The 18,647-nt window shown below is 41.1% G+C and overlaps 2 gene segments (V, D, J or C); both read right to left on the bottom strand.

Moving 5' to 3' along the window:
- Positions 1–1,677: 1,677 nt before the first annotated feature.
- Positions 1,678–2,219, bottom strand: LOC129509067 (T cell receptor alpha variable 9-2-like). The segment is given in 2 exon segments: positions 1,678–2,012; positions 2,135–2,219. Coding segments are annotated over 2 exon segments (381 nt in total).
- A 6,688-nt stretch (positions 2,220–8,907) lies between these two features.
- LOC129508990 (T cell receptor alpha variable 22-like) lies at positions 8,908–17,958 on the bottom strand. The segment is given in 3 exon segments: positions 8,908–9,087; positions 17,420–17,714; positions 17,907–17,958. Coding segments are annotated over 3 exon segments (527 nt in total).
- Between the last annotated feature and the right edge of the window lie 689 nt (positions 17,959–18,647).

The raw sequence follows: 18,647 nt of genomic DNA, 5'->3' as shown, positions 1-18,647 counted from the left end.
GATGCAAAAATTCTCAACAAGATACTAGCCAATAGGACCCAACAGTACATTAAGAAAATCATTCACCATGACCAAGTGGGATTTATCCCCAGGATGCAAAGAGGGTTCAACACTCATAAAGCAATCAATGTAATTGATCATATCAACAAGAGAAAAAACAAGAACCATATGGTCCTCCCAATAGATGCAGAGAAAGCATTTGACAAAATACAGCATCCATTCCTGATCCAAACTTTTCACAGGTAGGGATAGAGCAAATATTCCTCAGTATCTTAAAAGCCATCTATGAAAAGCCCACAGCAAATATCATTCTCAATGGGGAAACACTGGGAGCCTTTCCCCTAAGATAAGGAACACGACAGGGATGTCTGCCCTCACCACCGTTATTCAACAGAGTACTACAAGTCCTAGCCTCAGCAATCAGACAACAATAAGAAATAAAAGGCATTCCAATTGGCAAAGAAGAAGTCAAACTCTCTCTCTTTGCAGATGACGTGATACTGTACTTAGAAAACCCAAAAAACTCCACCCCAAGATTGCTAGAACTCATACAGCAATTCGGCTATGTGGCAGGATACAAAATCAATGCACAGAAATCAGTGGCATTTTTAATAGAGTTTTAAACAAATCAATAGATAAGCATTAATCTCCCGTAGATATTTTTAAAGATTTTACTTCAAGTAATCTCATTACCCACCAAGGGACTGGAATTTACAAACCCGAGATTAAGAATTTCAGTTCTATTGACTGAGCCAGCCAGGCACCCTTAGTCTACCATTTTACCCAAATGTCGGAGAAAAATTCTTAATATATATCCTTTGAATTATTTATAGTATATATTTCACATGCATTATGTCCTGGCCAGGACATAAGCCACTTCCTTCATTCTGTTTCTGCTCCCACCTCTTCATTTTGAATATCAGACTATGTCTATTACCTGGTTTCCTACAAAAGAAAGCAGGGCAAAGGTCCATGGCCTCTCATTTTCATTGCTTGGGTATACGTGTTCCTCCTGCATTCTGCCCTTACCTTCTTTCTCTACTAAAACCTGGTTTGGGGGACACCTGGGTGGCTCAGTGGTTGAGCATCTGCCTTCGGCTCAGGGCATGATCCCAGGGTCCTGGGATCAAATCCCACATCGGGCTTCCTGTGGGGAGCCTGCTTCTCCCTCTGCTTGTGTCTCTCTGCCTCTTTCTGTGTGTCTCTCATGAATAAATAAAATCATTAAAAACATAAAAATAAAAACAGGACCTGGTTTGGGAGCTCTAGCTCTCCCATCACACTTCCTGCCATACTCTGTGAAACACTGGGCAGCTGTTAACTTCTCAGGCACACTGTGTCTCTGGAAAAGTGTCATAAGGCACAGTGATACCCACCAGAGTGGCCTGAACAACTTGTGAGACTGGACATTCACAACAAGGATGAGCAAGAGACCACTTCATTGTTATGTGATTTTACCTTGAAATTGCTGACCCCCTGACTGAGGAACTCTTGTCATCAAACTATTGTTAATGTCACAAATGAACAGCTGGGTGGGCAGTGCTACTTTGGTTCCTATGCTATAGCTGTTTATATGATTTTTGCATCAACCAGATACTGAGAGACAAACAACCACAGACTGTGCTGGAACCAGAGTGGATCAGTCAGAGAGGCTCAGCATCCAGGCCCCTGCTCTGCTCAGAGTTTGCACCCAGCTCCCCCTGCAGTCCCTATCACTGTGTCACTCAGGGCACAGTAGTACACAGCTGAGTCTGATATTTGCACTGAGCTTTTCTTCAAGTGGAAGGATCTGGATGAACTGTCATAGGTGGCTTCAAAACCTTTGTTGCTTCCCTTTTCCTTGTCTGTCAAGGCTTTCAGGAGGAGCTGTGGACCTTCTCCCAGATACTGAACATACCAGAAAAGGGCAGGGTACCCTGATGCTGAATAATTACAGTTCACTGTCAGGAAAGCCTCTTCTGAAAGGGTCACCTGGCCTCCCATCTGGGTCACTGAGTTTCCGTGGGTTTGTCCTAGGAAAAAAGGAAAGAGATCTGTGTCACCTTGGGCATGAAGCTCTTGGATAAAATTAGTTAAAGGTTTTGCTGACACAATGGAAGAAAAGAATCCAAATTTTAAGAGGCATTGCACTTACCAAGCACTGAGAGTAGGACAATCATGAAACCTGGAGAACACTTCATCTCTGGAGTGACACCCAAATAATCTTCTTTATTCGTAACGTGAGGAAACGCTGGAGTGAGAGAGAAATGATCAGTGGAAGCCCTCCATTCACACAGGAAATGAGTTTGGGCTAGGAAGCTGCACCCCCTGGTGGACAGGGCCTGAAATGGGGACACGTTGGCTAGAGACCCTAAACATGGCAAGAGACACTATCCTACTCTAGATTCCGTTATAAATCACAATCCCTCAGCAGAAGCAACATTAATCGAAGTAGCCAAACTAAGGAATACATCTTGACTATGTCAATTTACAAAATATCAAGTAGTCAGTGTCAGTCAATATGTTTTTTTAAGATTTATTTATTTATTTATTCATGATAGAGAGAGAGAGAGAGAGAGAGAGAGAGAGAGAGAGAGGCAGAGACACAGGCAGAGGGAGAAGCAGGCTCCATGCAGGGAGCCCGACGCGGGACTCGATCCCGGGACTCCAGGATCGCGCCCTGAGCCAAAGGCAGGCGCCAAACCTCTGAGCCACCCAGGGATCCCCTCAATATGTTTTTAATATAGGTCACATCTTCCAAATGCTATAAGGACAACGTGGTTTCTTAACTTCCTAACTCTTCTTAACCACTTTATGTATCTCCTGCATCCTAGTAGAAATGCACAGCAAAAACACAAATCATTTGATGTATTCAATGAAATTTTTAAAATATTTCATAAAAATAATTTTTAAGATGCTTAAGCATGTCAATATCCAAAACAAAAATTTCCCACTAAGGTCCTTATGTAAGTACCTCTTTAAAAACATAAGTAAGAGAAAGGGGAACCTGGTGGATCTGTGTAAAAGAGTCTGCCTTTGGCTCAGGTCATGATCCCAGGATCCTGGGATCAGTCCCGCATCAGGCTTCTCTCAGGAAACCAGCTTCTCCTCTGCTTATGTGTTGCCCCTCTTTGCATCTCATGAATAAATAAAATCTTTTAAAAAGCCCATAAAGACAAAACCATGGAAAAAGTAAAATAGACCATCATAGTTGAAGAAAAGTTGGCACTAAATTCTGTAAAGAATCACTAGGAGTGATTGATTTGATGATCCATGAAACCAAGCTATGTAAGCCAAGATAGCTGCCTGGTGCAGCCAAATGATCTCTGATGACCAGTTGCTGCAATCCACCAGAGATAACACATCACACTGGGGATGCAACATTAAACTAACACTAGTGGGGAGACTTTCCTAGGATGGCAGACAGTGAGGCTATTCATGCCTTCTGGGACTCAACAAAACCCCAAAATCTGGAAAGATGGATAATGGTCCGGAATACTGTCCCAAGGAAACATTTGAGTATCTCCAAAGGGATCTTCCACAACGCTATACCCTCCATGACCTATGAGTATGGACTGATACGAGTATTTTCTTTTCTACATGGATTGGACCACTCTCCTGTCAGAAAACCACAGCAATCACAAGAGTTAACTATCACCTGGATTCTGTGTTTACTGCCTATGCAATTTCAGTTAGTCCCGAGATAGCAGAACAAATTTCTCTGGGACAGTTAGGTAAGGTTAGCCCTCACACAGAAATTTCATTTCTCCTGTCACACCCCAATCCTCTGGAAAAGTAGAAACAACGAATGGAATATTACACTGAAATGAATAATTATAGCAGTTACCCTTCAACTACTGTGGCCTACGACCACCTTAGCCTTTGTGGCCTGTGTCTTTCCCTTACAATGTCTGAGGCTGTCTCACTATGAACTGCTCACTTTGGCCCACATAACTCAGAATGTGCCACATCATATGTATTCCAATCTTCGCATATTGAACTAAGTAAGTAAGCTCTTGAGACTCTTCCTTTCGTCCTAGACACAGATTGCCTCTGCCCATTCATTTAACCACCTTTACTTGACCTAAACCTTTGGTGCTCTGAACAACCTCAGGAAAAGATTGCCATTGAGACTTGCGAATTGACCTTATATCTACATTTTATTACCAGTTAGGTAGATAAAGTACAAGAAATGGATCCTTGGTTACATCAACTAATTGATATCCTACATCCTTTATTGACAAGAATTGAAAAAGTTTCTCATATTAGAGATCCTAAACTGAAGTCCTCCAGAAATTCAGCAGAAGTGGGCATTCCACAGGTGAGAGCACATGCAATATCCTAGAAAGAAACATGTAATTGCATGAAGCAGACAGTCCCATCCAAGGCCATTAGAAGAGAATTAATCTAGGTGTTTGGTGCCACTGGTTGCAATATTTTCCTTTGCACTCTTTTGAGGTAATTTTTATCCTTGAGAAATGATTTCCCACTCTAATGGTAAAATGTTAGGTATTTCCGATTACTCTGAATTGTTCTCTCACTAATAAAATAACTTGCATGGGTATGGCCTTTTATTGACACAATACTCACCCTAGTGCTATAGCTCAGCTCTGCACAGACATTGCTAGTGCAACAAAGTTGAACGATTATTAGATATGCTATTCCATATCAACTCCTGCAGAAGCCAGATAATCACCAACCCTAATTGGTAGTGATTAGAGTGAATCTTCATCAATTAAATTACCCTTAAAATGTCAGAAGGTATCTATTGATAACAATTTAGGATGATATCTGTGCAATGAAGCTTGTGTACAGAACATACCTCAGCTTGATTATATGAGTTGATCCAAATTTCAACACCACCTCTGCATTACCAAATGCCAAATATACTTTGTAGAACTATATAAATCAAGTCTCTCAAGGAATTTAAACACTTGAAATAATGAGCCATTCCTATGAAAGTAGCTTCCAATCATCAAGGGTAAGAAACAATGAGACAGAGGTAGAGATCATGCGTGTGCCCTGTGGCATGTGGTTCCTCCCACCAAGACACATAGTTCTCATAACTCTATATGTTGTAGGCTCCCATCAATATGACATTCCTAAAATCACAAAAATAAGAATAAACTATTGTTTGGTTGGGAATATGGAAGCACACGTGTCAAGGCAAAGGAAAGGAACACAGGAGTTTTGGGGAGAAATGAACCTGGACTGTATATGCTACTCTAATGGTTATAGGACTTATAATATGTATCAAAATTCAAATTCACAGCTCAGTATACCAAAACGAGTCAATTTTCCATATAATTATTTTGAAATAAAAAATTTAGGGGCATCTGGATGACTCAGTTGGATAAGCATCTGCCTTTGGCGTGATCATATCATGAGATCTTGTTCCAGCCCTGCTACTCAGAGGGGGAGTGTGCTTCTCCCTCTGCACCTCCCCCAAGCTCCTGCCATCTCTCTCCTTCAAAAAAATATACAAAATTTTCCAAAAAAAAAAAAAAAAAACCAAAACCACCTTCAATTTAGGTGTTTAAAATTAAGTAATTAATTAATTAAAAAATTTCAACACAAAATCAAAATGGCAAAAGAGGAATTTTCTACCATCTCTGTCTGCACCCCCCAAAAAACCACTCTTATCCAGAATTATATGCTAAACTAACATAGTGCCTATGAAAAAGCCCAGCTGAGAAAAACAGTACACTGTGGAACAAAACACATCTAGATTGGACAGATTGACGAGGGCACGAGAGCAGTTTCACTTTACCCTCATCAGCCCTGCCCATTAGCACAGCTGTGCACCAAGAGAAACTTTCCAGCCTGTGATTTCCCCATGGAGGGAAAAGAGGACATGTGAGTGAGCACCTGGTTGCCCCAGCTCTGGAGGATGCTACAAAGAGAACACTCTTTCCAGCCCCATCCAGAACACTGAGGCTGACTGCTCACCTGACGTGGGAGTACCTAGGGGGGCAGCACCCAGGGCATCTGGAGGGCTGTAAACCAACATGGACCCTACAAACCATGGCATGGCCTCCATGAGGAATCTGCCCACGAGCCACAGGAGATGGCCTGCGTGTAGACCCACACAAATGATCCATGGACACACACAACACGCAGTCACTCACTCATTCTTCACACACACTATAGCCTGACACCAGCACAGACAGGAAGACAACAGTGAGCTTTTAGAAGTGGCTAGTGAGCGCTTCCAGAAAGCAGCCGCACTCTGTCAGACTGGGAGAAATCACACAAATTCAGTCACACCATCCTAGAGAAAGCAAACAAAAGGGAGACTCTCAGCATCCAATTTGGCTTCAGAGGATCAAGAGAAGGCCTTAAAGTTTGTACTATATTGTCCTGAGGCTGGAGGAAACAAACACACAACCATGGTGAAGGTTTCAAGCCGGAACGTGTCTGGATCTAAGCCAGTACTCACTGCACACTCTGGAAAAAGTACTTTTTACTCTTTCACTGAACCAATTCTCACTTACATATTTAAAACATTTAGTACTGTAATAACTGCACCCTCTCTCTCAATTCCTACTTTAGAAGAAATTAAACCAATAATATAGAGGCATGATTCCCTCTGACTCCACTATCAAGCTTGGAGGAAATGGACCAATCAAGAGCCCCCTTGATTCTACCCCACAAGAGCTGATGGTATAAGAAGGGAAAGAATCCAGCTCATAGGGATCCCTGGGTGCCTCAGCGGTTTAGCGCCTACCTTCGGCCCAGGGCGTGATCCTGAAGTTCTGGGATGGAGTCCATGTCAGGTTCCCTGCAAGGAGCCTGTTTCTTCCTCTGCTGTGTCTCTGCCTCTGTGTGTGTGTCTCTGTGTGTGTGTGTCTCATGAATAAATAAATAAAACCTTAAAAAAAAAGAATCCAGCCCATTGAGATTTGGGGCTACAGTAATAACCACCTTTTTCAGGTGTTTTCAACCAAATTTAATGCACGGACTTTCCCAGTAAGAACAAGTCAGTTAGCAAATAACTCACAACCATAACTCAGCTAAGAGATATCACTCTCCATGCCAATTGCCAATGATATCCATCAATAGTTACTAAAAGTTCGAGGGGCCTTGAAAGGAGCCTATTCTTGAACAGGGGTGGAGAATGAGGCAATTAACTATTTACACCACCTCTTTCATTCCATTCTTTTCTCTACCACACCAGAGAAGTAACTTTCTTAAAAAGAAGGTTGTGATTAGTAATATTTAATTCAGGCAAAGTGAACAAGTGGCTGAAAAGTTGGTAGTATGTCATCCCTACATGAGCCATTAGTCCAAATGCCTCTGTGCAATCTACCAATAATAGTAAAGTGGCTGATACATGCATATAATAGTTTTCCCATATATCTCAGAAAGAAAGGCTTTCATTATAATGATACAAAAAATTCATAGTCCAAGAATAAATTGAATTATCTTCAAACAAGCAGAGTATCATTAAGAAAGAGAAATCAAAATAGAAACAGTATGTTTTAAAACAGTCAAATAATCCCATATACACTTTAAGGACTTTTATTTTTCCCCAATAAGTTTGTAAACTTACTTCAATCATGAAGCTTCAATGAAAATAATAAATAAGTAGGGATCTCTGGGTGGCACAGAGGTTTGGTGCCTGCCTTTAGCCCAGGGCACGATCCTGGAGACCTCGGATCGAATCCCACGTCGGGCTCCCGGTGCATGGAGCCTGCTTTTCCCTGTGCCTATGTCTCTGCCTCTCTCTCTCTCTCTCTCTCTCTACTATCATAAAGAAATAAAAATAATTAATTAAAAATAATAATAATAAATAAGTAGAGGAATTCTCCTTTCTTTCTTCTTCTTTAACATCTACTAATAATCAGGTATGTGGAAAAATTTCTCCTAGATACTGCAAATATAGCAGTGATTGAAATACAGAAATCCTTCTCCAAAATATTGTGAGAGACTTATTATGAATAGATACTTAAGGAATTTTATAAACAAGAATAGACTTCTAAATTTTATCTGAGGCTCGCATTGTCAAATTACTCCCTAACTTAATTTCCCTCACACACACAAATAGTACATATCATCCCTGGCCCACAAGGTAAAATCAGAGACACAATTTCTGAAAAGAAAGTGACCAAAGTACATAGAGATGCTGTCAACTTTTGCCCCAAATACAGAGGAACAAAATTAATACAAAACTGTAACTCATTCAAATACCACACAGAGCGATTTTAAAGTACACGTTAAATGAAAATTAAAAAATAAAAAATAAAAAAGCAGATGCTTGAGGGAAAGAATTGATGAAATGGGGAATGCTCGAATCAAAACACATAAAGCCAAAAAATCATGAATCTAATTCTAATGAGTATTTGTAGAGACTAAAAGGAATGTTAGCATTATTATTGGATAACAGATAAATCACTTTCACATAACTATCTTTGACACATAATGTTTTAGAATGAGAAAAATTATAAATGCTACTTTTGTAGCACAATACTTGGTGCCAATCCATGATAAGGACTGTATTAATAGGACCTAGGAGTTATTTATAAGAGATGAGTCTGAGGAGCAAAGGTAAAGTCATCTTAAAACCTAAATTTCGAAAGAAAACATTCCTAAATCATTTCAAGAATCCATTAAACAATAGTCATCCAACAAAATGTTCTAGCCCTATCTGGGTCATCTCCATCCTAATATAATATGCTTTTAACGTCTAACATATGAGTTTCCACTTGCAGACAAACAATAGGACAAATGCTGTATTTGATGGTCTGTGCCGAAGGACAAGGGCTGCCCCAGTCACAGGGTTGAGTGGAGGCAGCAGGTGCCTCGGAAGCACAGTGTGCTCGCTGCACAGAAGTACACAGCTGAGTCTTCAGGCTGGGTGGCTGCGATGTGCAGGAGAGGCGTTGGGCCATCCTATTCAAGAAAACAGTGAGTCTTTGGTCTTCTTTTTCAGCCACAGAGGAATGAATGTCTATCAATCATGAGCTGGGGACCTTTCCCAAATTCTTGCTTATACGAAGGGAAGTAGTCTGAGCCACTGTCTGAGTAACTCCAGTTGATGGCAGTGCTGTTTCCATCCTGGACACTCAGGTGAAGGATGCGGCTCCACATTCTCTCCTTGGCTGAACCCTATGCAGAAAGAAAAGGTCAGAGAAAGGAGAGGAGATTCCAGGTTATTATGCTTCAGAAATCTCTCTTTCTACCCTAATTGGAGGAGACCTGAGTAAAACCATTCTTGACTTCTGAAGAATATCCAGTAATATCCTCTGTTTCCCATAAAGACTCAACTCACTGTTCACCTGCAGCCACCAGAACATGATCAAAGCTCCCATGGATGTCTTCATGCCTCCTCCCAGTTATGATCAGCTTCAGCATTGCAGCCTCAAGCCAGCTCAGCTCCTTCTCCTATCAGGTCGCCCATTCTTTTCTCTAGCAGAGTACCTTCCTTCATTGTCTACCCAGCCAATAGTAAGAATATGACCCTGCTTCTGCCAGAGCTTAGTTAGTCAGAATGTACTAAAAAGAACCCTCCATGTGTTCTGCATCAGCATAGGTGCACTACTGTCTGTGGTCACATCTCTATTTAAATCACTGGGGAAATAGTCTTCTCTTAGCCTTGCCTCTGAGAGATGCAGATGCTTAAAGGCAGCAATCAGTTAAGCAACTTCTATGTTAGATGTGTTAGATAAGAGATCAAATGCACAATAAGAATGTGGAGATCAAGATTTATACCTCTGTTCTACTAAAGCTGTTTGGAAAGATAGAAAGATATTGAGTACTTCCAATTTCATTCTATGAGGCCAGGATCACCTTAATTCCAAAACCAGACAAAGACCCCACAAAAAAGGAGACTTATACACCAATATCCCTGATGAACATGGGTGAAAAAATTCTCAACAAGATACTAGCCAATAGGATCCAACAGTACATTAAGAAAATCATTCACCTAGACCAAGTAGGATTTATCCCCGGGACACAAGGCGGGTTCAAAACTCGTAAAGCAATCAATGTGATTCATCATATCAGCAAGAGAAAAACCAAGAACCATATAGTCCTCTCATTAGATGCAGAGGAAGCATTTGACAAAATACAGCATCCATTCCTGATCAAAACTCTTCAGAGTGTAGGGATAGAGGGAACATTCCTCAACATCTTAAAAGCCATCTATGAAAAGCCCACAGCAAATATCATTCTCAATGGTGAAGCACTGGGAGCCTTTCCCCTAAGATCAGGAACAAGACAGGGATGTCCACTCTCACCACTGCTATTCAACATAGTACTGGAAGTCCTAGCCTCAGCAATCAGACAACAAAAAGACATTAAAGGCATTCAAATTGGCAAAGAAGAAGTCAAACTCTCCCTCTTCGCCGATGACATGACACTCTACATAGAAAACCCAAAAGCCTCCACCCCAAGATTGCTAGAACTCATACAGCAATTTGACAGTGTGGCAGGATACAAAATCAATGCCCAGAAGTCAATGGCATTTCTATACACTAACAATGAGACGGAAGAAAGAGAAATCAAGGAGTCAATCCCATTTACAATTGCACCCAAAAGCATAAGATACCTAGGAATAAACCTAACCAAAGAGGTAAAGGATCTATACCCTAAAAACTATAGAACACTTCTGAAAGAAATTGAGGAAGACACAAAGAGATGGAAAAATATTCCATGCTCATGGATTGGCAGAATTAATATTGTGAAAATGTCAATGTTACCCAGGGCAATTGACACGTTTAATGCAATCCCTATCAAAATACCATGGACTTTCTTCACAGAGTTAGAACCAATTATTTTAAGATTTGTGTGGAATCAGAAAAGACCCCGAATAGCCAGGGGAATTTTAAAAAAGAAAACCATATCTGGGGGCATCACAATGCCAGATTTCAGGTTGTACTACAGTGCTGTGGTCATCAAGACAGTGTGGTACTGGCACAAAAACAGACACATAGATCAATGGAACACAATAGAGAACCCAGAAGTGGACCCTGAACTTTATGGTCAACTAATATTCGATAAAGGAGGAAAGACCATCCACTGGAAGGAAGACAGTCTCTTCAATAAATGGTGCTGGGAAAATTGGACATCCACATGCAGAAGAATGAAACTAGACCACTCTCTTGCACCATACACAAAGATAAACTCAAAATGGATGAAAGATCTAAATGTGAGACAAGACTCCATCAAAATCCTAGAGGAGAACACAGGCAACACCCTTTTTGAACTCAGCCACAGTAACTTCTTGCAAGATACATCCACGAAGGCAAATGAAACAAAAGCAAAAATGGACTATTGGGACTTCATCAAGATAAGAAGCTTTTGCACAGCAAAGGATACAGTCAACAAAACTCAAAGACAACCTACAGAATGGGAGAAGATTTTGCAAATGACCTATCAGATAAAGGGCTAGTTTCCAAGATCTATAAAGAACTTATTAAACTCAACACCAAAGAAACAAACAATCCAATCATGAAATGGGCAAAAGACATGAAGAGAAATCTCACAGAGGAAGACATAGACATGGCCAACATGCACATGAGAAAATGCTCCGCATCACTTGCCATCAGGGAAATACAAATCAAAACCACAATGAGATACCACCTCACCCCCGTGAGAATGGGGAAAATTAACAAGGCAGGAAACCACAAATGTTGGAGAGGATGTGGAGAAAAGGGAACCCTCCTGCACTGTTGGTGGGAATGTGAACTGGTGCAGCCACTCTGGAAAACTGCGTGGAGGTTCCTCAAAGAGTTAAAAATAGACTCTGCCCTACGACCCAGCAATTGCACTGTTGGGGATTTATCCCAAAGATTCAGATGCAATGAAACGCCGGACACCTGCACCCCAATGTTTCTAGCAGCCATGTCCACAGTAGCCAAACTGTGGAAGGAGCCTCGGTGTCCATCGAAAGGTGAATAGATAAAGAAGCTGTGGCCTATGTATACAATGGAATATTACTCAGCCATTAGAATCGACAAATACCCACCATTTACTTCGACGTGGATGGAACTGGAGGGTATTATGCTGAGTGAAGTAAGTCAATCAGAGAAGGACAACCATTGTATGTTCTCATTCATTTGGGGAATATAAATAATAGTGAAAGGGAATATAAGGGAAGGGAGAAGAAATGTGTGGGAAATATCAGAAAGGGAGACACAACATAAAGGCTCCTAACTTGGGAAAGGAACTAAGGGTGGTAGAAGGGGAGGAGGGTGAGGGTGGGGGTGAATGGGTGACGAGCACTGCGGGGGGCACTTGATGGCATGAGCACTGGGTGTTATTCTGTATGTTGGCAAATTGAACCCCAATAAAAAATAAATTTATTATAAAAAAGAAAGATTTATACCTCTGCACTCTACTGAGTCACTGTTAATAAGTTGAAAAGAGGAAAGAGGTAGATGCTATTGCTGTTTATTCAACGATGGGTCTAGTATACATGTTTGAAATCAGGAAAGAATCATGATTCCCTACCTTAAGCAAAGAAAATGAAAACCTTCCCTTTCTGACAAATCTACCATCCTCAATTGCCTGTCATAGAGAAAAACCCTTTGTAAAGGGTCACATAATGCAAAGATTAGAGTAAGAGAGACAAGATTGAGATCATCTGACATTTCAAATGCCTCTGATCTCAGACTCTGCTCCTCCTTGGTGGGTTTTGCTCATGACCTTGCAATTCCCAGAGGACTGACGGTACTAACAGTCAAAATGTGGAATCTTCCCTCAGTTAAGATGAGTATGACAAAAAGTAAGGAAACAGCTCTCAGTGACAAGGGAGCAGGGATAGCTTCCATCTGTTATCAATGCTTCAACTACAGGAGACTGTCTGAGCCAAGAGTGGAGAAATTTGCATAGAGAAATCTGACATGCTTTTAAAAAACTATTTGAATGCTGTGTGTCTTATATTTGACAAGGTATTGACAGAGTAGAAATGTTGATGAAATATCAAGCTGAAATCTCAGATAATATAACCTTGTGTACGTTTATTCTTCAAAGGATTTCATTTTCTTGAATCAAAAGAGATGGTATGTCCTCGAATGCAATTACTGACTCATGGCCTCAGGAGAATTTCCTCTAAAGTAATAACCATCTATTCCTGCAGGCTTCCCACCTGCTGGCCATCACTGGTTCACATACCATACTCTTCATATTTCTCCAAAGCTATTGTGTTTGTTCCCCACGATTCATTGATAATTTTCTCCAGGCATGTGAGTTTCCAGTATTATCTCTTCCTGCCAAAACCCCTTTATCATTCACATTAGTTTATTGGAAATTTTATGTCTTCTGTGAGAATAAATTCAGGGAAGCATAAATATTCTGTGTCCTCAGAATGATACCAACAGGAAATCTGCTCTAAAGAACTGATCAGGAGAAATGGTCTCTGGGAAACCAAGATTACTTCATTTTCAAAAGTTGAAGCCCCCTTTCCTGTGATTCATTCTTACGGATCTTCTGAAATGACAAAAACTAAAATTCAGCTTCCTTCCACTTCTCCCACCCTGAAAGGTTTAAAGACAGCCATGGTGAAGAATATCAGCTCAATATATAAATAAATGTGTATATATGAAATGTGTTTTTATGTATGGAAACCTTCTTCACTCTGAGAATCTTTCATTCTCTTCCCCATTCTTCACAAAATAAGAATTCTCCAACTCTTCTCTAAGCAAATTTCCCTCTTCTCCAAGATAGAAATTTAGGTCAATACTTGTAGTGTTGAGATGTTACACTCAGAACTGGGAGTAATGGTCTGAATATGACCATTCATAGGAAAAATGCTCTTCCATGTATTACCTATAACACAGATAAGGCCATTCCTTGGGCAAAATTCTCAGCTTCTTGATTATTTCATAGAATAGTGTTTTACTTATGGTCAAAGCATTGGCCTAGAAAACCTTCATCTATCATGTTCATGGACTGCCAACTGCAGGAGTCTTCCAATTTCAATGATTTCTTTGAGATAATGTGTGAGTTATGCTCATTATATTCATCCTGCCTTCAAGGGATGCCCATCTGGGATAGTAAATATATTTGCTATGTTGGGGAAAGTACTTAGAAAGACATGTGGGTGTTCACATGGCACCATCAACTTTGGCTTACTCCTACAGAAACAGGGAGTGGTGGATGAGTCTGCTGGTAGAACAACAGTGGCTCAGCCTGAGTCCTTTCCTACCCAAGGTCCCAAACGTTTACCCAAAGTGGAACTCTCCATTCAGGCATTCAAACTGATTGGGCCACGACTTTCTCAGACCCAAACTGCAAACATAAACGGCTGGGCTTGCATTAGACACTTTCTCTTTACCCAGCAGGATGGTCCTACAGCAAGGAGGTAGAGGAAAGAATGCTAAGGAGGAAGTGAGGACACCCACTGTCTTTCTAGCCCAGTTCATTCACTACCTGTTTGTTCCCTACTGTCATCTCAGATAGTCTCTATTGTATAAAATGAAGTTGGATTCTAAGATTTCTAAGGACTCTTCCAGCTCTAAATTTCTTTGACACTATATAACAGAAACAATCTTATTGAGAACTGGCTGTGTGCAGTGTGGACTGGTGTCAGAATGGAGTGGGGTAGAATTGCCTACATCATGGAACAACAAGACCATTTCCACAAGCACATACGATTAGTGGGTCTGAAGTTGATCCTAATCTAAGGCCTCTTCAGAAGCAGACACTCCCTCCACAGGATCAGATCCTAACTGGGTTTTATTCTTTTTATGAGATCAATATGGTATCAAGGAGAGCTAAGTCCAACTTAACAGGGAAAAAAATTGGACTCTATTCATTGAGTATAAAGTGCTTCACAGGCAGTGAGACCAGGGACTCCATGGTGAGCCATGAGTAAGCAGAAGGTTCTTCTGGAGATATATTTCTTATATATTACATATCCATTACATATAATTTATGTATCATGTGAAACAAAGGAAAAATCTCCACAATCGAGATAATCTAGAGGAGGTGGATTGAGCTTATTCATATGGAAAGTGAGAAATACTTTCTAAAACAGCCTAATTGCTGTGTGGATTCTGGCTTTCTCCTTGGAAGTTGAGCTTGAGTTTCAAGGTTTCCAGCCACGGATGTCTATACAATTTTTTAGATCATTTCAAAATGAAAATTTGGGAACCTCATTCACAAAGCAGGGGAAAGGTGTCCTTAGGTGATATTTCTAGTGAAACTATTTTTTAAATGCTATAGCTGTTCATACATATTAGTTTCATGTCTCTCAACTTAATTTTTTAAAGACTTTCTTTTTTCAACCAACCAAGTTCAAAGAAAAATGATACAGATGTACTGATGATGCCAACGCACCTCCTGTCCCCACACAGGTGTAGCCTTCCAATTATTATCTTCCCCATGACACCTTTCACAATGAAGAAGCCTACACTGCCATATCATATCAGCAAACCCCACAATCTAATTAGGGTTCACTCCTGATGTTGCACATTCTATGGGTTTGAACAATTATATGAGGCACGTACATACCATGTATTATAAAGAGTAAAGTCACTACACTAAACATGCTCTGTGCTCTATGCCCTCCTCCTGCTCCCCTCAGCCCTTGGCAACCACAATCTTCTTACTGCATCCATACTTTTGGCTTTTCCGGAATATCATAGGATCATAGCCATACGCTATGTAGCCTTTGCAGATTGCTGTTTTCACTTAGTAAAACGCATGAAAGGTTCCCCTATCTCTTCATGGCTCCATACCTCCTGTCTTTTTAGCACCAAATCGTACTCCATTATTTGGATGTACCACCATTTCCACCCTTATTTATTCATTCACCTGTTGAAGGACATGTTGCATACTTCCACATTTTGGCAAATGTGAATAAAACTGCTATAAACGACTTGTGTACAAGTCTGTGTGTGCATATGAATTTTCAACCTCTTTGGGTAACTACTCAGGAAGGCCACTGCTGAACCATATGTTAAGAGTATGTTTCGCTGTGTAAGAAACTGCCAAATCCCTTTTTGAAATGTCCGTGTATATATTTGCATTTTGTAGTAATTTCCCAACAAAATTCAGTACACCCCTTGATGCACGTCAAAGCCCCAGAGAGTCCAAAGCAGGCATAGGCACAGCAGGTGGTCCTGCCAACAGCTCACTTCACACAGAGCCTCCTGTGACCCAGAACCTGAGCCTGCACGTGTTCCTGCCTGTATCCTGCTGCCCCATGTATAGCTTCTGCTCAGGCACCTATTCCTCTCACTTCTGGGACTCACTCATTAAAGACAAGTACGAAGATAAAATCATTAGGAATTTCAACACATCATTATGATTTCACAGCATTCAACAAAGGGCAAGGGTCCTTGGGAAAATAAGGGGCTATGTAACTGCACAGGTCACATACCCAGAGGTAGAAGCTACCTCTGCTTCCAGGTTCTGTCCATTTAATTCCATCTGACTTTTTAGGATCCTGGTCCTACCTATCAATACCCTTGCACCAACATAAAAGCGAGTGCAGGCTGGAATTCAATTTGTGCTCTTTCAGCTTTGGGTATGGAGTCAAGAGTCCTTGTCTCTGGCCACAACACAGAAGGGAATGTTAGTGGAGTCCTGGAAGCTTTCTGCTCCCTCTCCCAAACCGGGAATAGTTAAAAAATCGTGAGTAATAGATTCATTCAAAATGCAAGGGAGAGCAATGAATTTTCATGGAACAGAATGAAAATTTCCATGAGTTCTTCCCCACAAAGTGCTATTTAGCATTGGCTGAAATGGATACTTTTGTCAGTAATATATGTCAACACAGTGTACAAACTGACCAATAGAAATCATTCACGTTTTGTGATTCTGCATCTTCTGTTATCAGCTACTCAGCGTCTAAGCTCTCGTGCCACTTCAGATTCACTAATTTTAGAATAATATGAGTAAGTATAAATAATTAAGTAACCCAGTCACTTACTCTCAAAAATCCTCCCTTAATTCCTGCATGAAACAAAACTACTATTTCAAGTTTATTATCTTACTGAAATAGAAAATACATGTCATAAGTAGAATATGCGACCCCCAATAAGATTATTCTAAAAAGCTGAACATATATCGAAAGATATTGTACACATACTCTTTCAAAAAAAACCCTACAAATAACTAAAAAATATAGTCACCTCCTTATTTGTTCATGAACAACCATTTTTTCGAGGCTTTCCAGTTGAGTAATTTACATATAATTTATATGCTAGCTTTCAGGAATTTCGTTTTCCCAGAGCATTGGATATGGGCATCTGTATCACTTGCCTGAACGGTTCCAAGGTAGAGTTTTTTTACCTGCGAAGGGTATTCTGGGGAAAAAAGCCACGAGATTAGGTGAAACGACAACCCTGATGGATCTAATTTTACAATGGAAAAGTGCTGTAAATAAATCTGAAAATCTGAAAACGTGCAGCTCGGTGCAAGCACATGTCCTCCCCAGGGAAGTGCTGGTGCTGCAGGCCCAGAGGCAGTTTGGGGGCAGGCTGCAGATCACCAGGGAGCACTGTGCCTCCGCGGCACACAGGTAGGTGGCTGAGTCTTCCAGCTGAGAGGCCGTGACGTGGAGGGTGCTGGACTGGTCCTTAGTATTCACTGTGCAGTTTAGCCTTCCGCTCTGCTTCATCCCTGAAGCTATGTAAAACAGCCTGGTGAGGCTGCCGCCCCGGGATTCTGTCGGAACCACTGCACACTGTTCACTACGCTAGAGTAATTGCACTTCAGAGTACAGCTGGCTCCCTCCTGCAGGCTCAGGGCTGAAGGGCTCTGCTCCACCTTCATCCCTGTCACTACTGCTTGAAAGAGAAAAACATACACAAATGATATCACTGGGGAGTTACCGATGCAGATTTTAAACCTGTAAAATATCCCAAGTCACAACCATGATGATGTAGGACCCTCTCAAACCTCAGTGTCAGCTCCACTCCCCACACACTGTGGACTGCAGATCGCTCCCCAACCCTGGTCCCGATGCCCCCACTCACAGCAACCATGCACCCACAGGAGCCCCAGCACAGCTTCCCAGTATCTCCTCATGATTCCTTGTGCAGTTATTGGGGTGCCTTCACCTCTACTGTGCAGAGTGTAGAGTTCCAGAGAAACTGTGTTCTTACAGTCAATCTGTTCCACCACACTCACTGAGCACCAATCACACCTCAGCCCCATCCTTCACTGAACTCGATACTCCACCCACAGTGCCTCAGTGACACCACACAGTGATGTCTTCAAAATTGTGCTTGCCAACGGTGCAGGCAGCTAGGGGTGATATTTCCAATATAGGAGGACAAGAGGTTTTTTTTTTTTTCATAAAACACTTTCTGTAAGAAATTTCGGGGTTAGTGTGTGAGGAAAGGTGAGTGATATTTCTAGAAGAGTCAGTGTCTCAGTGGGGGCTACACAGAACCTTGAAGAATCATAACGAAGAGCGACTCCATTCTCAAAAGTGCAGTTTCACAGACAATGTGAGAAGACAGTTATATAAAAAATAGTGATAGAGGAAAACTATCTGATAGCATGCAGTGTGTACTGCAGAAGTAACTACAATTTCTCAAAATCAGGAGAGTTTTAGAAACCAAGACCAACAGTCACCATCTACACCGAAAATTATTCCAACCAGAATTTGTTTGGCAAATTATAGGATGCCTCCATAATGTTCTGTCTGATTTAGCTTTCATCTTCCACTTCTCCTGTTTAACCGGTGGACACCCTGCTCACCCACACAGCTG

Source organism: Nyctereutes procyonoides, unplaced genomic scaffold, assembly GCF_905146905.1.
Source record: "Nyctereutes procyonoides isolate TBG_1078 unplaced genomic scaffold, NYPRO_anot_genome, whole genome shotgun sequence".
Classification (NCBI taxonomy): Eukaryota; Metazoa; Chordata; class Mammalia; order Carnivora; family Canidae; genus Nyctereutes; species Nyctereutes procyonoides.
The sequence above is the reverse complement of the archived record's forward strand: the minus strand, read 5'-3'. Positions and strand labels throughout refer to the sequence as shown.